This window comes from Muscardinus avellanarius, assembly GCF_963383645.1.
Source record: "Muscardinus avellanarius genome assembly, chromosome: 7".
Classification (NCBI taxonomy): Eukaryota; Metazoa; Chordata; class Mammalia; order Rodentia; family Gliridae; genus Muscardinus; species Muscardinus avellanarius.
Genome location: NC_137793.1, coordinates 113,844,883 through 113,858,521, shown reverse-complemented (window position 1 = coordinate 113,858,521; position 13,639 = coordinate 113,844,883). Strand labels below are relative to the sequence as shown.

General features: G+C 47.8%; 1 protein-coding gene across 1 annotated transcript; it reads left to right on the top strand.

Moving 5' to 3' along the window:
- Positions 1–75: 75 nt before the first annotated feature.
- Positions 76–13,106, top strand: FMO4 (flavin containing dimethylaniline monoxygenase 4; the record flags this gene model as incomplete). The annotated part of the gene is made up of 8 exons (XM_080698785.1): positions 76–207; positions 1,847–2,035; positions 2,795–2,957; positions 5,089–5,231; positions 6,528–6,727; positions 9,556–9,908; positions 11,896–11,965; positions 12,632–13,106. The coding sequence occupies 8 exons, from the start codon at positions 76–78 to the stop codon at positions 13,104–13,106; spliced, it is 1,725 nt and encodes a 574-aa protein (XP_080554911.1).
- Between the last annotated feature and the right edge of the window lie 533 nt (positions 13,107–13,639).

Here is a 13,639-nt window from a genome sequence, read left to right as displayed (position 1 = left end):
ATAATAATAATAATAATAATAATAATAATAATAAATTAAAAGAAGCTCTGGCTGGCTTCCTCTACAGGGCGCACCATGGCCAAGAGAGTGGCAGTGATCGGAGCTGGCGTGAGCGGCCTGTCCTGCATCAAGTGCTGCCTGGATGAGGACCTGGAACCCACCTGCTTTGAGAGAAGTAATGACTTCGGGGGACTGTGGAAGTTTTCTGTGCGTGTTTCTTGCTCCCCCCTCTCTGTCGATCATACCTGGCCACTTGCTCTCTTTCTGGGCAGGCCCAGCGGCCTCTGTCCGTCCTGGTGATGGAGCACGGGAAAGCTCGTTGCCATGACGATGTGCGCTTGGTGCCAGGGTCCCTGTGTGCGGGATGAGGCCTGAGGCAGGAGGGGCTGGAGACGGCCAGAGTGTGTCAGGGACTCAGGAGAGAAAGGAGGAGCACTCTAGGTGCTGGGAGGTGGAAACTGAGGGTGATTTCCAGGCCGTGCGTGTTCTAAGACAAAGTACCCGAGTGTCCTTCAGTCAGATGAGCAGCCTGAGTGAAGAGAGTAGATCACACCTTAGAGAGGACAGGAATTGGCATCAGGGCGCAGAGCGCTGCCCCCCAGCTCTCATCCAGGTCTTAGGGAAGAGAGCCTGCAGGAGTGATCCCAGGCCTCGGAGGATCTGGTGGCGGCGGGGAGTGGCTGTCATATTATCAAAACAGAAAGAGCCCAGGAACTGCCCAGTCCTTCTGAGAAGCAGAATATGCTGCCTAGAGGGCAGTGCTCAGGGTCCAGCCAGCTCTCAGGTGACGTGAGCCCCAGAACATAGGTCTGAATGTGATTTAACATCTCCTGCCTCTGGCCAGGAACGGTCCCTGTTACCAGGAGGAGCCGGGGATTTGATGGGATGGACAGATCTGCCCCAGTGGTGGGGTGTCAGAAGATGGGGTCCAGGCAGGCCCAAGATTTCCATGTTTCAGGGGAGAGAAAACAGCTTCCACGCAGCAGGAAGGAAGGAAGGCAGGCTTGCTTCATGGGAGAGGTGGCATCTCTCTTTGATGGATGGTGAAGGAAATAAAATGGGTTCCTAACCGTAGGGCTACGGTTTATTAAGAAAAAAAAAAGGAAAATAAAAGCACCTTTTTTTCTAGTATACTATGATCCGCAACAGGCTACCACATATCCATGTAGAAAGGACACACCGGGTTGGGTTAGTGTAGCTCTCGCTATTTGACCCCACAGCTGGTTTGATTTCTTTGTCCTATTCTAAAATAATACAGAGAGCTGGGCATGGTGGCACACACCTATAATTCCAGCACTTGGGAGGTGGAGACAGGAGACTCGTAAATTTAAGGCCAGCCTCAAGAAGTTAGCAAAATTCTCAGCAACTTAGCAAGACCCTGTTTCAAAAATAAAAAGCAAAAAGTGCTGGGGGTGTAGCTCAGAGTTTAGAATGCCCCTGGGTTCAAGCCCTAGCACCAACACACACACATAGAGAAAACGATGACCAAAAAAATCAGTAAGAGATGCCCTACATCCCTGAAGAAAGGCAAAAAAGGTGTGCAGAGCGCGCATGCGTGCAGGGGGCAGCCACGGTATGGGGAGAAGGAAATGCAGGGCAAGGGCCCTGCGTCCATGGTCTCGGCAGCCACATTACATTTCATTAGCTTCTGTGTGGTTGAGGAAGACATTGTATTTCATTGTTCCAGTCCTGTTAATGACTTCTCGTCCCAGCACCAGGACCAGTGCCGAGGTTCCCGGAACCCTTAAGATGCCGGGTAGAACAGTAACTGCTGAGAAGCCCTTTACCCTGTCCACTCCCTCCTGTCCCCTCCGTCCCCTCCAAGCTCACTGTGCCTTCACCACAGGAGGCTTCCGAGGACGGGATGACCAGGGTCTACAGGCTGCTCGTGACTAATGTCTGCAAGGAGATGTCATGTTACAGTGACTTCCCTTTCCATGAAGATTATCCCAATTTCATGAGCCATGAGAAATTTTGGAACTATCTCCAAGAATATGTTGAGCACTTTGACCTCCTGAAATACATTCGCTTTAAGGTAAGATGCGTGGGATTATGGGAAGTCGATGAAGGAGGGCTGCCTCTGGTGGAAATGTGATGCGTGAGATTCTCCTTAGTTTTGACCCTATAAGGCAGGGGATCGAGTCTTTGCATTTCTTCTGTCGCTCATGTTTTACTGAACTAAATCATTCAAACACCAGATTTCCTGACTCATCCTCTAAATACCAGACTCATATTTTAGAATAAATTTTAGAACCAGTCATAATAGAGTGGACTTGTAATCTCAGTACTTGGGAGGCTGAGACAGGAGGATCAGAGGTTCAAGGACAGCCTCGGCAAGTAGTGAAACTCTCAGCAACTTAGCAAAACCCTGTTTCAAAATAAAAATAAAATAGGGCTTGGGTGAAGCTCGGAGATAGAAGGTCCCTGTGTTCAACCCCCAGTACCACAAAGAAAAAGAAATGGCTAGAAGTTTGAGTCACAGAAATTATACTGGAGGAAAGCTCACGTCTCTAAATTTTTCTAACACCTTAGGTATCATAACTCATTACCTTGGCATCAGGCATAAAAGTCGACTGTTTCTTCCTCCTGACAAAAGCATCCAGGCATTTGGTCCTGGTCCGTATATCTCCACCGCCGAGGGTTTTCACACCTTACTTAGCTTCTTTGGGAAAGAAACACACTGATGCTCGCAGACCTGCTATTGATAAGGGCTTGGTCACCGTGGGCACGTACAGGTCACCGGGTGAAAGTCAGAGGCTCAGGTAGGAAGTGAGCGTTTGTCTTTTTCTCGCAGACCACGGTGTGCAGCGTCACAAAGCGCCCCGACTTCCCCGAAAGCGGTCAGTGGGATGTTGTCACAGAGACCGAGGGCCGGCGGGACAGAGCTGTCTTTGATGCAGTCATGGTCTGCACCGGGCACTTCCTCAGTCCTCATCTACCTTTGGAGTCCTTTCCTGGTGAGTCAGGTCACCAGAGACCACACCTCGTCTTTGGTGTTCTTCTGCAAGGAATGGTATTGGGTTATAACTAGAAATACTTCCCCATGATAATAGACAACTTTATGCCACTCTCAAAAATGATATATACAGGATGGGCGTGGTGGCGCACGCTTGTAATCCTAGTGCTTGGGAGGCTGAGACAGGAGGATCGCGCAGGTTCAAAGCCAGCCTCAGCTACTTAGTGAGGCTCTCAACAACTTAGTGAGACCCTGTTTCCAAATAAAATACAAAATAGGTCTGGGAGTATAGCCCGGAGGTAGGAAGCCTCTGGGTTCCACCCCCAGTACCACCAAAAAAAAGAAAAAAGAAAAAGAAAAAAATAGGAAAAGAAAAAACAGAAATGCTAATTTAGCATTCTGCAATTGCACTCTGCTACTGCCCACATTTAATTTTTTATTTATTTATGTTTTGGGTACTGGAGATTGAACTCAGGGACATTCTGTCTCTGAGCTCTACCCCCAGCCCTATTTTTATTTTTATTTTTATTTTTATTTTTATTTTTATTTTGAAATAGGTTGACAAGAGTCTTACTACTTGCTAAGGCTGTCCTCAAACCTATGATCCTCCTGTCTCCACCTCCCAAGTACTGGAATTACAAGCATGTGCCACCATACCTGGCCACATTTAAATTTTTTGATATCCTATTTTACATCTGTCTATATTGCCTATTTCTTAATAGATTGATGTAGTTATTATTTTTATTTATTTTAGCACTTAGTCTTCATATCAAAAATTTGAATGTTTTTTGAACTATGCTTACTATATTAGAGCATTCTAAATTTGCTTGTGGCCAGGCATGGTGGCGCACGCTTGTAATCCCCACGCTTGGGAGGCAGAGACAGGAGGATCGTGCAGGTTCGAAGCCAGCCGCGCTGCCTTAGGAGACCCTGTTTCCAAATAAAAATGTAAAAATAGGTCTGGGAGTGTAGCCCGGAAGTAGAAGGGCTTCCAGGAACCCCAGTACCACCAAAAAAATAAATAAATAAAAATAAATAAATAAATAAATTTGCTTGTGTGGTTACTTCTACCAGTGAGTGTCTGGTGTTTTCTTACTACTCATCAGTCCCTTTCTCTCAGTTTGAAGAGCTCCCTTTAGCATTTCCTGCAGGACAGATCTAGTGGTCATAAACTCTCATCTTTTGCTCAGTGCAGTATTAGGATCATATTCTTTAAGAATATATCTACTGGGTAAAATAGCACACATCAGTGACTTTTTTTAGTTCAAGATGCTTATTTAGTATCCTAAAGCCGTCAAATACATAGTTGGATGTAAGAATATAGCAGTCAGCAGAAATTGTCGTTGAATATAATAATGTAGGGAGGGAGGGTGTTAGAATGTTGAACTAGAAATAATGTGCTTATTGCCTGGGATATTCATTATTTCTCAGTGTTTGCAATGAGTTCAATTTCCCAGTATAATAGCTGTAATTAGGAGCACTCATATGGAATAAGTATATAGAGTAACATATACATCCATATTTGGGGAGGATGCCGAGGAATGAACCCAGGAACATTCTACCTCTAGGTTATACCCCCAGCTGCATTTTACTTTGTATTTAGAAATAGGATCCCCTTAACTTCCCCAGGCTGTCTTTGAACCTGTGATCCTATCTCAGTCTCCTAAACACTGAGATTACGGACACATGCCACCACGCCCAGTATTTTTAACCAGGCAAGTTGCTTTTTTTTTTTTTTTTTTTTTTTTGGTGGTACTGGGGTTCCTGGAAGCCCTTCTACCTCCAGGCTACACTCCCAGACCTATTTTATATTTTAATTTGGAAACAGGGTCTCTTACGCCAGCGCGGCTGGCTTCGAACCTGCGCAATCCTCCTGTCTCTGCCTCCCAAGCGCGAGGATTACAAGCGTGCGCCTCCACGCCCGGCCAGGCAAGTTGCTTTTAGTGTGTGTCTGGGCTTGCTGCGTTTCTGAGAAGGGGAGTGTCACGCGTGTCTTCTCCTTCCTGAAGCCAGCGGCAGAGGCACAGGGCTGCCATACTCCTAGGATGGCCCTTTCCCAGAGACCCTGTCCCTGAGGGCTGGGGAATTACAGCTTTCAGTGTTACAGATTGTCTGATCCTCTCCCCCCTTAGGAATCCATGAGTTCAAAGGCCAGATCCTGCACAGTCAAGAGTACAGGACCCCAGAAGCCTTCCAGGGCAAGCGTGTCTTAGTGGTTGGCCTTGGCAACACGGGAGGAGATGTTGCGGTAGAGCTCAGTCGAACAGCAGCAAAGGTACACCACCTCTTTGCGCAGGGCGTTCTACCGCACCCCCGGCCCTTGTTATTTTTGTATTGAAACAGGGTCTCACTGAGTTGTTGAGGGTTTTGCCGAGTTGCTGAGGTTGGCCTCAAACCGGCAATCCTCCCTTCTCAGCCTCCCAAGTACTGAGACTACAGACGTGCACCACCATGCCCAGCTGGTCCACCACTTCTGAAGCTGTGCCCACCTCTACCTAAAAACATTTGAGCTGTGTGTGGCTCCACGGTGGAGTGCTTACATAACATGCACTCCCTACTGCTGCTAAAAGAAAAAAAAATACTTTGGCTAGTTCCTAAATTAGCTGTTAAGTGAAAACAATTCCTGAAAATCCTCAAAGCCACTCTTGGGCTCCTGTGAACTGCTTAAAAAGCCACTTTTTACAGAATTGAACTGTCTCCAAAAACAAGTCTAGGAAAAGTGTTTGGATGCCAGGCCACAGGGCCTTCCTCAGCAGTGTCCCTTCAGGAACAAGGCCACATGGGTAAACTGGACAGTTACCTTTCTCCTAGAGTCACCTTTGTAATTCTGGCAAACTCCCCCTGGAAGGGTGGAAAGGGGAGACTGCTTTCTGAATGTCTCTGAGAGGTCTAGTAGAAATCAGATGCTTCTCTTGTTTTGTGATGAAGGCGGCTCTTACTTTGCCCAGGAAGCGCACATGATGGTTTTAGGAAGTTAAATTGTAGTCACAAGTTACAAATCTATTCTGTATTAGCATAAATGACAGGACACTGATTAGCTCTAGAAAGAAGAGACTTGTATTTGATTCGATTAAAATTGTTTTTCCAGCCGGGCGTGGTGGCGCACGCTTGTAATCCCCGCGCTTGGGAGGCGGAGACAGGAGGATCACGCGGGTTCGAAGCCAGCCACGCTGGCGTAAGAGACCCTGCTTCAAAAATATAAAATAGGTCTGGGAGCGTAGCCCGGAGGTAGAAGGGCTTCCAGGAACCCCAGTACCACCAAAAAATAAAAAAATAAAAAATAAAATTGTTTTTCCAAACCCTCATGTTGAGTTCTGTATTAGCTACAGATAAAATATTGCCAGACCAATACTACAGATCTACAAATATTACGCTATAAACATTGTGAAAAGCAGGGGCTTTTCAGGAATGAAGACAGCCCTAGGGACACACAGTCATATGAAGATGTATGAACACATTTATAACCGTTCTGTTAGAATAGCGGAATATTATAAAACCACTTGAAACCTATTAAAGAAAAATACTGTGAAACAACAGGCGTGTAACTAACCCTTCTCGCCTTACTTTTTAGGTACTTCTCAGTACCAGAACTGGCACATGGGTTATCAGCCGCTCTGCAGGCGGGGGCTACCCTCTAAATATGATGAGTACAAGAAGATGCTATAACTTCATGATGCAGTGGCTACCATCCCGCCTCCTCAACTGGACTCAAGAGAGGCAAATGAATAAAAGACTAAACCATGAGAATTATGGATTAAATATTGCAAAGGGGTAATTGATTTCCTTTATTTCATAGGAAAATATTATTTAGATCCTTTATTTTTTGTTGACATATATTAAGTATAATGTTAATGACATATATTAATTATAATTAAAATAGCCCTAGGCATTGGAGACTGAGACAGGAGGATTGCAAGTTCGAGACCAGCCTCAGAAACTTAACAGGGGCCTCCACCACTTAGACTCTGTCTCAAAATAAAAAATAAAATAAAGCCAGGCATGGTGGCGCATGCTTGTAATCCCAGCACTTGGGAGGCTGAGACAGGAGGATCGCACAGGTTCAAAGCCAGCCTCAGCTACTGAGTGAGGCTCTCAGCAACTTAGTGAGACCCTGTTTCCAAATAAAATATAAAATAGGTCTGGGAGTGTAGCCCGGAGGTAGAAAGCCCCTGGGTTCCACCCCCAATACCATGAAAAAATATAAGTAAATAATAAAAATAAGGCTGCAGATGTAGCTTGGAGGTAGAATGCGCCTGGGTTCAATCCCTAGTAGCACAAAAACAGAGTCCCGTGTGTTACTTCCAGACAAGCCTGTAGCGTTCCCTGATCCTATCCATCCTCTGTGGTCCAGCCCTCCCTCAGCACCGCCTTTCCCTGCACCCTCAGCCGCGCATTCTTTACCCTCAGCCTGAGAGACCCCGTGCTACTTGTCTTTCAGTGTTTGGCTGGTTTCGCTTAACACCGTATCCTCCCGTGCCACACGCCTGGGGGCAAATAACAGTTTCATTCTTCTTTGTGGCCGAACGATGCTCCAGTGTTCATCGCTTTGCCGGTTGCTGGGCTTCTCGGTTGATTCTGTATCTTAGCTGCGCTGAGCAGTGCCAAAATAAGCAGGCTGTGTGCTGCTTAATCCAGTAACTACTAATTTAAGGATGGCTCATTTAATCTAACAATTGACTAGCATGTGCCATTAATCTTTGGTCTGCTGATTTCACTTCCTTTGGGTACATACTCACAGCTGGGATAGCTGCATCTTTGGTGGGTCTATTTTTAGCTTTGGGGGGGGGATCTCTATACTGTTCTCCATAATGGCTGTACCAATTTACATTCTTATCTATAGACTAGAAAAGAATATAGCACTTGATATGTGTGTGTATTGTTGTTGTTTAATAAGACATTCTAACTAAGGTGAGAAAGTATGTAATTGCTGTCTTCATTTGTGTTTCTCATAGGAATTTGTGTGTGTGTGTGTGTGTGTGTGTGTGTGTGTGTGTGTGGTACTGGGGTTGGAACCCAGGGGCATTCTACCTCCAAGCTATCCCCAGTCCTATTTTTATTTCTTTATTTTGGAACAGGGTCTCACTGAGTTGCAAAGGGCGTAAGTAGCTGAGGCTGTCCGCGAACCACGATCCTCCGGTCTCAGCCTCCCAAACGCTGGGATTACAAGCGTGCGCCACCACGCCCGGCTGGAAATTTTTTAAATCAATATTTCTCACTCTATATTATTCAGAACTCGGGATGTTTAATAATTATAACGTTGCCTTTGTTTGTCCTGTTAGAAAGGCATTTTCCAAAAACAATGCCCATCAGGTACTGCCGCATTCCATGAAACTGGAGCATCGTCTGTCTAATAACAAAAGTAGTAAGTCCTGAAGCTGGAGGATAATGAGGGATAACCGCCATTCCACCGCCAGCTACAAAAGCAGCGCCTGCGCCCGGCGAGTGCAGGGCTCGGCTCTCCTGGGCCCTAATGACATTAACTTCCTGGCCGAGTGGTTAGCAGCCCCCATCTAGAACAGCAATTCCTGAAACAATATATTTTAACACACCTCCCTAGAAAGTTGTGCGTTGGCAAAGAAGGGGAAAACTGAAATGCACGTAAAGTCATGAAATGTGGTTTTTCTTATATGTTTGACCCAAGTATTCTTTAAGATATATTTTAGCTTATAAGAAAAGACATTGGTTAAGGATGATTTTATATATAAATTTCACAAAAACAGCATGTCTTCTGTGATTTGGTAGAATGATGCTCACAGTGAAAATATTTATCAGTGTAAGATTTTGACTCTGTGGTGTGTGTGTGTGTGTGTGTGTGTGTGTGTGTGTGTGTGTGTGTTTTACTGGGAATTGACCTCAAGGTGTTTTACCTCCAAGGTACACCCTCAGTCCTATTTTACTTTTTATTTTGAACAAGGCCTCACTAAGTTTCTGAGGCAGGCTTCAAATCTGCGATCCTCCTGTCACAGTCTCCCAGGTACCGAGAGTACAGCACCACCATACCTGGCAGATTCCAATTTTCTTTTATTCAAAGAGTTCCTTGCCAATTTCCCCTTTGCATAATGTCATTTCTGGAAGCTCCAATGACATGAAGGCCCAAACGAATCAGCAAATGGTTTTGTATGCTGTACCCTGACACTGTAAGAAAACTGTGAAGCCTGGTGGGTGGCTCACACCTGTAATCCCAGTACCCGGGAGGCTGAGACAGGAGGATGGCAGATTTGAAGCCAACCTCGGCAACGTAGCAAGACCCTCTGCCACTTAGTGAGACCCTGTTTCAAAACAACACAAACAAATAAAATAGGGCTAGGGTTGTAGCTCAAAGGTAGAAATCTTCTGAGCTCAATCCCCAGTACCAAAAAGAAAACAAAGAGACAAAATTAATTCTGAGAGAGAGCATTGCAAACTGAGTCAGGAGAGAGGAGGACTTGCCATTTCCCACCGGCCTGCTGAGGACGGGGAAGGAAAGCGCGTGCTAGCACCCTGAGCGCCCCGGCCAGTGCGCACCCTGGCTTGGCAGGTCACCCCCCCTCAACTGAGGGACGCATTTGCTAGACAATTCACAGACGTAACTAGAGTGAATATTGTCCGCTGTGTCCCAGGAAAAAACCAAAATTCATCGTGAACGACGAGCTGCCAAACTGCATCCTCTGTGGAACCGTTACCATTAAAACCAGCGTGAAGAGTCTCACGGAGACCTCCGCCATCTTTGACGACGGGACCGTGGAAGCCAACATCGACGCCGTGATCTTCACGACGGGCTACACCTTTTCTTTTCCCTTTCTTGAGGAGCCTCTCAGGAGCCTCTGCGCAAAGAAACTGTTCCTGTACAAGCGGGTCTTTCCCCCGGGCCTGGAGCGGGCCACGCTGGCTGTCATCGGGCTCATTGGCCTCAGCGGGTCCATCCTGGCCGGCACAGAGCTCCAAGCACGGTGGGCCACGAGAGTATTCAAAGGTACCCGACTGCTTACGTCCTCCATGACCAGCTGAGAGTGTGTGTGCGTGTGTGTGTGTGTGTGTGTGTGTGTGTGTGGCTGGGGATTGAACCCAGGGGGATTCTACCTCTGAGCTACACCCCAGCCCTTTTTCATTTTTATTTTGAATCAGGCTCTCACTGGGTTGCTGAGAATCTCTGTGTGGCGAGGCTGTCTTTGAAATCTGTGATCCTCCCAAATACCGGGATTGTGGGTTGTGAGCCATCACACCCGGTCATAACTGAATCTCCCGACCATTTAGCTAAAATCAAACATGTTTGAGGGGAAATAACGCAAACATTAGAAAACATTAAGTGAGCAGTGAGCCGCGTGTGTGTACTGACATCATGTGAGTGCGTATGTCACTCCATCTGCTGCAAGAAGAGACGGCCCTCTGGGGAGGGGGTAAATTTGGAGAACAGAATGTAATCAGATTCCTCAGATTTGCTGAACTTATGATGGAAGCTTCATGAATCTATTCTAGGCCGGGTGTAGGTTACACTTGTAATCCTAGTACTGGGGAGACTGAGAGAGCAGGTCCACAGGTTCAAAGCCAGCCTTGGAGCCGGCGTGGTGGGCACTTGTCATCCCCGCGCTTGGGAGGCGGAGACAGGAGGATCGCGCAGGTTCAAAGCCAGCTACACTGGCTTAAGAGACCCTGTTTCCAAATAAAAAGTATAAAATAGGTCTGGGAGCATAGCCCGGAGGTAGATGAGTTTCCAGGAACCCCAGTACCACCAAAAAAAAAAAAAAAAAAAAAAAAAGCCATCCTCGGTAACTGAGAGGGGCTCTCAGCAACTTAGCAAGACAGTTTCCAAATAAAAAATAAAATAGACTGTGGGTGTAGTTTGGAAGTAGAATGCTCTCCCTGGGTTCAGTCCCCAGCATCTCTGTCTGTCTGTCTGTCTCTCTCTCTCTCCTACACACGCACACACTAATCTACTCTAGCCTGTATACTTCCTCTCAATTCCAATTATTGCTAGAAGTAGAATTTTTTATTGCTGCCAAAGAAAGATGTTGGAATAATGCATAGTGTGGGTAAAAAAAAATGCTTATGCACATCTGCCAAGCTCGAGGCACTCCAGTCACCTCTGCAGGGTCCCTGAAGCCAGAGCTCACTAGCCCTGCGAGCCCCTCTTTCAGAGCTCAGCCCTGAGCCGGGCACGCGGTAACCCCAGTACTTGGAAGGCTGAGACAGGAGGATCGCGGGTATGCGCCAGCCTTAAACCTGAGCAAGACTCAGCAACCCAGCAAGGCCCTGTTTCAAAATAAAATAAGGCTGGCCGGGCGTGGTGGCGCACGCTTGTAATCCCCGCGCTTGGGAGGCAGAGACAGGAGGATCGCGCAGGTTCGAAGCCAGCCGCGCGCTGGCTTAGGAGACCCTGTTTCCAAAATGAAAATGTAAAAATAGGTCTGGGAGTGTAGCCCGGAGGTAGAAGGGCTTCCAGGAACCCTAGTACCACCAAAAAAATAAAAAATAAATAAAATAAAATAAGGCTGCAGGTGTAGCTTGCAGGCGGAACGCCTCTGAGTTCAACCCCTGGTGCTAACAACAAAACACAAAAGAAACTTGGAGATGTGCCGAAGCCAGGTCTGAAGAAGAGGCACCTCCAGGTTCCCACTTAGGCAGCCAGCCGCTTCCGCGCCCCTGTGCGGTGTGGGCGTGAGTGGGGAGAGAGCACGGGCAGCGCGGAGCCGGCAGCCCAGCTCGGGCGCACGTGTGGTCGTCTGGTGCCAGCGCAGGCTGCGGTGGGCCGTGGCTGTGTCCGGCTCACGGTCTGGCCCCAGGGTCTCCTGGTGACATAAAAAGAGGGATTGTTGTCTCTTTGCAGCCCGATTGTACGCCAAGCTTTGGCTCTCACGCGAAGTTCTGAATCGGAGCGCTGAGAGACTAGGAATAGAGGGAGGAGAATTCAGTCAAGGAAAAGCTAGGTGTGACTTGAGTCTGATTTCTGACTTTTCTCGTAGGACTCTGTGAGATACCTCCATCCCAGGAACTGATGGCAGACGCCACTGAGAAGGAACAGCTCATTAAAAGGTATGAACTAGAGATTACTCTAGGGAAAACTTGCCAATAAATCTGTCCTCTCCCACCCCCCAACAAAGAATTCTGTTATCATAAAATCCATTCCTAAAAAAGCAATACACAAGCCGGGCGTGGTGGCGCACGCTTGTAATCCCCGCGCTTGGGAGGCAGAGACAGGAGGATCGCGCAGGTTCGAAGCTAGCCCCGCGCGCTGGCTTAGGAGACCCTGTTTCCAAATAAAAATGCAAAAATAGGTCTGGGAGTGTAGCCCGGAGGTAGAAGGGCTTCCAGGAACCCCAGTACCACCAAAAAAAAAAAAAAAAAGCAATACACAAGTTGGAAATGTATCCCCAAGACACAGCTGGGTTCTGAAAAAGAAGCTATGCAAAACACCTGGAATCCCAGTACTTAAGAGGCTGAGTCAGGAGGATCACAGGCTCGAGGCTAGCCTCTGCAAGGAATGAGACTCAGCAACCTAGCCTGACCCCGCTTCAAAACAAAAAATAAAATAAAATTGGGCTGCAGATGTAGCTCAGAAGTAGAGCGGCCCTGGGTTCCATCTCTGACACCACACAATACAAAAGGTGCAAATGGCGGATAGAGAGCAGGTCTTGTAACTTGGGAGCTGTGGGCCGGGGCAGGAGTGACGCCAAGCCGGCCCTTTTCTCCTGCTGCCAGGGGCGTGATGAAGGACACCAGTCAAGACAAACTCAACTTCATCACCTACCTGGACGAGCTCGCCTCCTGCATCGGCGCCAAGCCCAGCATCCCACTTCTGTTCCTCCGGGACCCCAGGCTCGCTTGGGAAGTGTTCTTTGGACCCTGTACCCCTTACCAGTACCGCCTTGTGGGCCCCGGGAAGTGGGATGGAGCCAGGCATGCCATTCTGACCCAGTGGGACAGGACCATGAAGCCGCTGAAAACTCGGATCGTGCCCGGTGCCTCCGAGCCCCGGTATTTAAAAGCTTGGGGGGTGGCTGTCCTGCTCGCCTCTCTTCTACTTGCCTGGAAATCCTCACTTTTTAAACTGATACGAGACAGACTACAAGACAGCCGCTCCCCTTACCTGACTCCGTGGCTCGGGCGCGTGCCCCCAGGCTCCCGTGTTGGGCGGCTGGTCTCCGGGTTGGCGGGGCCGGGAGGCGGGGCCTAGCGGGAGGCGGCTGGGTTGTGGGACGCTCCTGGTCTCATCTCCTCCTCCTGCTTTTGCCTGACCTTCAAGCGCCCTTCTACCAAGTTGGGACAAAGCACACATCTTTCATCAGAAGATGCCGCCGGGCCCTCAGACTTCCCACATATCAGAACTGTGAACCAAATTAACTTTTTTGTTTATAAAAGTTACTTATCTCAGGTATTCTCTTCTAGCAATGGAAAAAATGGACTAAGACACCTAGTGTTCGATGAGGATGAATCTGCTTGGTTAAGAGGTTTGAACCAATTGGAATGACTCTGTCTTTGAATGTCTGTGCTTTCCTCCTTCCCACCCTAACGTCCATGGTTCAGAGCCGGGCGTGGTGGCGCGCGCTTATAATCCTGGTACTTGGGAGGCTGAGACAAGAGGACCACAGGTTCGAAGCCAGCCTCGACAATCAGTGACACCCTCTGTAACTTAGTGAGACCCTGTTTCTAAATGAAAAATAAAAATGGGGCTGGGGGTTTTGCTCAGAGGTAGAATGCCTCTGGTTT